Source organism: Oryza brachyantha, chromosome 3 (genome assembly GCF_000231095.2).
Source record: "Oryza brachyantha chromosome 3, ObraRS2, whole genome shotgun sequence".
Classification (NCBI taxonomy): domain Eukaryota; kingdom Viridiplantae; phylum Streptophyta; class Magnoliopsida; order Poales; family Poaceae; genus Oryza; species Oryza brachyantha.
In genome coordinates, this window is record NC_023165.2 from 5,448,552 (window position 1) to 5,454,551 (window position 6,000).

The following is a 6,000-nucleotide window of genomic DNA, read 5'->3' on the forward strand; positions in this document are numbered from 1 at the left end:
CATCTCAATCTCCTGCCAAAGAACGAACTTCTTCGACATGAGAAGGAGATTTCACGAGGAATCGCCGAGAGAGGAGAGGACTAAAGTAGAGAGGTCAGGCAAAGCACACTTCCTCAGGCCTTCGTATTCGGTGTGGTTAAAGCAAAGAGTAGTCATCATCGAGCCCCAGATCGCAACAGAACGAAACTAAAACAAACAAAGAGATTACGCAGAGGGATTTTTTTTTTTACGAGAAGATAAAAACTGTTGGATCTACGAGAAAATGCGTGAATCTATTAGCAGAAGCCGCATGTCCAGAGATCCTTCGCGTGTATGATTTGGGCATCTCTTCCCGAAACGCAGGCACCAGATCGGCGATGCGAGCGAGAGAGTTACAAACGAGAAGAGTGCTTCGAAAACGAGCAAATGAAACCGAAACGGAATCAGAAAACGAGAAGCAGATCTGTTCTTCATAGGGCGAAACGACTGCAAGCGGAGGATCTTCGCGCACTCTTCCGATGGATTCGATCGATTGAACTGGCAGAGGCAGCAGAGGAGAGTGATCCGGCGGCGCGCGGGGGATAGGAGAGGGGACAGTCGCAGGCGCTGGGTTTTATAGTCCTTAATTATGGCGATTAGGGCGGAATCTGGAGCCTATGGGCCTAACGTAAGTGAAAATCCCGTTCCGGCCCAATATATGGGCCGCGCGCCGTTGGGATTCTTGTTCCAGCCCAACTCGTTCCTGAAACCATGCCGGTTTGGCTAAAACACCTGCTATCGTGTAAAAACAGTGTAAATTGAAATTAAAAAATTTTAAATCGAGGCGTCCGGTTCTGAAGGCGTCTCGTGATTATTACTACAGTTTTTTTCTCCATTTCGATAATCACAATATTCTTATTACGACAGTTTTTTTTGCCGTACACAATATTGTTGATGATAATCATGACGGTTTCCTCACGGCAGTATTTTGCCGTACACAATATTCTTGATGATAACCATGACGATTTCCTTACAACATTTTTGACGATAATCATGACGGTTTCCTGATGATAATCAAATAGGTTTCCACGATATCACTACGATTTTTTGAATATTTTATATTTTTTAAAAAATTGAATTCTTATGATAGTTCCTGACAAACCGATATCACACCCTGACGACTTACCAATAATCACGATTTATCACGATGATAATCACTAAACCCTGATCCGCTCACGATTCAGAAGACCATCAACCAAACGAGTGAAGCAGTTCGCTGAGGGGCAAGGATTTTGTTTGTGGTTGGTCAGCGCAAGAACACTGACAGCTTCTGCAAACACCTTAAAAGAGCAGCAGATGAACGAAATGAACATCATCCGGTTCGTTCCACCTAGAATGACAACGATCACCAATTCACCACCACCACCACCACCCAACACCGAGGCTGGCCAATCCCATTTTACACCAAAAAAGAATCTCTCATGAATGCCTACGGAGAACTCTGCTGCCTTGCCTTCCCTACTGGAGAGTACTACTAACTTCCACCCATGACACCCGCCTACAACAGGATGGCGACGCTCAAGAGCAGCGCAGCGACCACCGCGCGGACGAACGACGACACGTCCCCGATCGCCCGGTGGGCGCCGGAGTCCGCCGTGGAGTTCGCCGACGGCGCCAGAGAGGTACCGTTCAGCAACGACGTGCCGTTCTTCCCTCCACTGCACGCACAAAAAAAAGATGACAGGTTTGAGGACAAGTCCACTTGATTCTGTTTCAAACACTTCATCGGAATATTAAGAAAAAAACATACCTTCCGGAGTAAACGCAAGATCCATGGCCTGAAGAAAACAGAGTGACGAAATAAGCCCAAAGAATCACATGACAAAAGCAGCAAACTTTTGTATGGTTTGAGATGTTACTCGGATCGGTGGTGGTGATCACGGCGACCCCGCTGAAGTAGCACGTCCCGGAGCCCATGCCCATGCCATGGTAGTATGCGTTGAAGGCGTAGGTCGAGTGCGCCTGGACGGTGTCCGGGTCGTAGCACGGTTGCCCCTGCATCAGCGCGGAGCAGTCCACCTTGCCCGGGCCGCAGGCCCAGTCGAGAGCCGCCTGCAGCATCTTCTCGTCGGCGCCCTCCCGCGCCACGCAGTAGGTCTGGTTCGTGGTGTCGTTGGCGAGCAGCACCCCGGAGCCCGTCAGGTGCAGGGTGTACGCCGGGACGCCGTTCATGTTGAACAGGCCCCAGTACTTCTCCGACGCCGAGCCAGGGCGCGTGTCCTCGTCGTAGAGCTCGTAGATGAACGTTGGCACGGCCACGCCGGGGTGCTTCGGCGTGCCGGTGGTGTTCATCACGTGCCGTATCAGGTTGCTGTTGTAGGTGTCGGCGTTGTCGGAGGTGGCGTCCGGCTCGTTTGACGGGTCACCCTTGTGCGGCCACCCGGTCTCTGTCACCATGACCGGCACGTTGGTGACGTTGAGGTACTCCATGGCGAAGTAGGCGGCGTCGACGACGGCGTCGAACACGTTGGTGTAGTGCAGCAGCGTGTTGGCGTCCACCGCCTCCTTGTTCGGCGGCAGCGGTCGGAACAGCGCGTAGTCCAGCGGGATGACGCCATTGGACCGCATGTAGTCGTAGTACGGGTAGACGTTGATCATCAGCGGCGAGCCGGTGGACTGCAAGAACTTGAGCAGCGGCACCAGCACCGGGTCCAGCGAGCGGTTGAAGAAGGCCTGCGACGGCGGGAACGAGTCGAGGATGATGGACGACGAGTGCGGCGTCGAGATCTTGATGTAGCGGTCGAGCGCCGCGGCCACCAGCGCGTTCTGGAGGTACCGGATGGCCGGCATGAGGAGCGGCGCGGCGTTGGGCAGCGTGGAGAGCACCTCCGAGCCGACCGCGATGGCCGTGATGTTCACGGAAGGGTAGTGCGCGGCGACGTTGCGGGCAACCCAGTTGACCGCCGTGGCGTTGGAGTTGCCGATGGCGAGGAGCTGCTCGTTGGGCACGGAGACGACGACGCGGATGCCGGTGTTGGCGAGCGCCGCGAGCATCGCGGGGTCGGCGTCGTACAGCCGCACGTGCCGGATGTTCTGCGAGCGGAGCAGCGCCGTGATCTGCGTCGGCGCCGGCACCGATGACATGGCCGTGCCAATGTTGACGCCGATGAACGCCCCTGCGAACCAACGGTAATAAAGTTCACAAACACAAAACCACAACTGTACCACCAGTACGGTGCAAAACACGAAGAATAAACAGAAAAAAAATGGCACGGTTCAAAACTCCGACAAATCATTGTCGCTCGAACACTCGTATTCCATCCACTACCCACAACAAAAAGGAACGGTCGGGCCAAAATGTATCACATCGGTTTTACTACAGAAAAAATGAGCATGGGTGATATTGGGAGGACGCCAAGCTAGCTGTAAAGGTAAAATACGTTGGAAACAGGAGCCACCACCACCACCTCGCTGCGCAAAATCCCGTCCTTTTCTTTTCATGCCGTGTGGCCACGGCGAGGCGAGCGATGCACCCCTGCACGCACGCTGCACCGCTCTGCTTCGTCTGCGCAGGCAAGGCGCTCTGTCTGACCTCCACCAGCTGGGCCGCACACAAACTAGGAGACGTGTTTTCATTAATGGCAATGACACTGCCAGGTGGTCCCGGAAAAAAACAGCCGTCACCAACCAGTCAAACGAGAGATTGACCGAGTGCTGACAAGGGCACAGAGCAATCAGCAAGTCATCCGTGTGTATAATACTATAATTACCGAGTTATTACCGTGGGGTTAGCCTCATGATTAGCGTCGAACCCCACTGCAACGGTCAAATGTTTGCGACCGTGCCCAACTTATGACATCAAGTAGTTTGAGCGGAAAAGAGGCAGACAATGAGGCCCCACAAAGGCTGGTGCCAGTGGCCAAAGCTGTGTGTAACCTGGGAGCCATCACCTTTCACCTTAAACTTATGCACAAAGCCACCATAAAGATCCTTAGATCCACAGCTAGCTGTTGTGTTGCGAACTTCTAGTACTGTGGAAAGCTGGGTCTGATGATGCATTTCAGTGGATAGATTAGTGATGGCGACCGTCTGATGCTAGTAGTGGGTAGTGGCTTGTAGTATTCGTTCCCCTCGCTACAAGTAAAATCCTATTCCAAACATATTAGTTTATGTTCGTATAATAATATGATAATGACACCAGATGTTCCTACAGAACATGCTTAACTGATAAAGAAACTAGTGCACGTGAAGGGGCGCAACTGAGGATGCAGTGCATGGGGGGAAGTTTAGAGAAGGGAATCCCAGGCAGACCAACAAGACAAGCAGAGAATAAGGTGAGCAGGACAAGTAGTCAAATCCAAACCCCAAAAGCTACTGACTGGTATTGCAGGCCATTCTAGCTAGGAGTTAAATCACTAAGCAGAGATTTTTTTCGCTATGTTTGGTGATTGTGTTAATCTATTGTGGAGATATTAATGCTAACGGTGGAGCTTAACCATCAGGGGTTACATGGCAACTCTAGTAGCACCAGACCACAACACGACAAGCAGAAATCCGGGGAGAAAGAAACATCACTCACTCGACCAGTCACAACCACAGTCGCAATGATTAGAGGTCTCCAGGATCGCAGCAAGAAAACTAGCCCAATAAACAGAGATATCATCGGCGATGTAATAGCAAAGATGGCGAAATCGATCCATGCAACCACATCCAAGCGAGGCATAGCAATGTCACCGTCGAGAGGGGGAGGGGACATATGAGATCGAGTAAACAAGAGAGAAAAAGGGAAGCGAAATCTCACCATCCTCGCCGTGAACAACAGAGACCGCCAGTATCAGCAGCAGGAGGAAGAAGAAGAAGGAGAAGAGTCTCTTCATGTTGCCGCAAGAGAAGCCCAGCACCGCGAAGAAACAATCTTGATGTGCGTTCTCCATCCTCGGTATTTTCCTCTCCGAACAAACGAGAAGAACCGAAAGAAACCTACAAAACCCTAACTTTCCAAGCCAGCAAGCTATGGTAGGAGAAGGGTGTGAAAGGGGAAGAAGAAGAGGAAGAGGAGGAGGTGGAGGTGGTGGAAGAAGGGACGGTGAACTGGAACGAAGGGTGGGCAAGTGGGGGTTATAAATACGAGAATACAGAAAAGGAGCGGAAAATCCGATTTAGCCGTTTGCCATGCCTTGAGATTCGTGCCAGCGCGGTACTAATAGTAGTCCATTGTGAAATAACTTATTTTTCCGCCCGATATACACGTACATAGAAATTTGAAATCAAATCTCACTACAATAACTTTATTTTAAAACGGATTTTATCAGATCTCACTGGAATAACTTTGTTTTAAACCGGATACGGAGATTAGTATAGATGCTCAGTAATATCTGTAATTGCTGTATTTGTCTCGGGTGGGACCCACTTCTTGGGAGAAGAGCCGAGGGGTTCAACTTTTTGCAATGTCTGGGTCCACGCATTTTGGAGAGGTGAGCAGCTATAAAAAAAATGAAATTCCAACCTCTGTGTACATCAGTACATGTTTCTTTTGGTTTTGGTTTATAAATTTTCTATAGCCACGGTCCAAATTAAATTTGCATTTTTAAACAACTGCACTTTCTATTTTTCTAAGATATTTTCCAATAAAATGTCACAAGGAGTATATGTACAATTATGTGCAATAATAGTCATGTTTTTTATCAGATGGAAATACGCGCGTAGTAGTCATGCATTTAGCTTCATAAATTCACAATATTACAGTACACAATGCATTCAAAGTATGCTCAACTGTTCATAACACATTTTTTCATAAGAAAAAGAATCATCTCAGAAACTCAGAATGCATTCATCAAACTGCGCTTTATCCAGTAACACACAAGTGCATTCATTTAAACATTTTTACACAGGAAAACTGAACACCGTTGTACATACGATCTATCGTTTACGAAGTTTCAAACAACTCTGTCTGTGTCTACCAACTAAGGGAAACAAATTCATCGTAAGCAAACACAGGACATCTCTTTTGATTGTACTAGAATCATAGACAACCATCGTACG

General features: G+C 49.4%; 1 protein-coding gene across 1 annotated transcript; it reads right to left on the reverse strand.

The window, feature by feature from the left end:
- Window positions 1-1,125: 1,125 nt before the first annotated feature.
- On the reverse strand, window positions 1,126-5,023 carry LOC102704782 (glucan endo-1,3-beta-glucosidase 3). The gene is made up of 4 exons (XM_006649589.3): window positions 4,760-5,023; window positions 1,878-3,134; window positions 1,769-1,796; window positions 1,126-1,676 (listed from the first exon to the last, which is right to left on the reverse strand). The coding sequence occupies exons 1-4, from the start codon at window positions 4,890-4,892 to the stop codon at window positions 1,517-1,519; spliced, it is 1,578 nt and encodes a 525-aa protein (XP_006649652.1). The 5' UTR covers window positions 4,893-5,023; the 3' UTR covers window positions 1,126-1,516.
- Window positions 5,024-6,000: the final 977 nt, after the last annotated feature.

Coding starts and splice junctions, on each gene's coding strand:
- LOC102704782 (XM_006649589.3), bottom strand. CDS start 4,892: ATGGAGAACGCACATCAAGATTGTTTCTTCGCGGTGCTGGGCTTCTCT. Junction 3,135..4,759: donor TGTTGTTCACGGCGAGGATG/GTGAGATTTCGC, acceptor GTTGGTTCGCAG/GGGCGTTCATCGGCGTCAAC. Junction 1,677..1,768: donor TCTTGCGTTTACTCCGGAAG/GTATGTTTTTTT, acceptor TTGTGCGTGCAG/TGGAGGGAAGAACGGCACGT.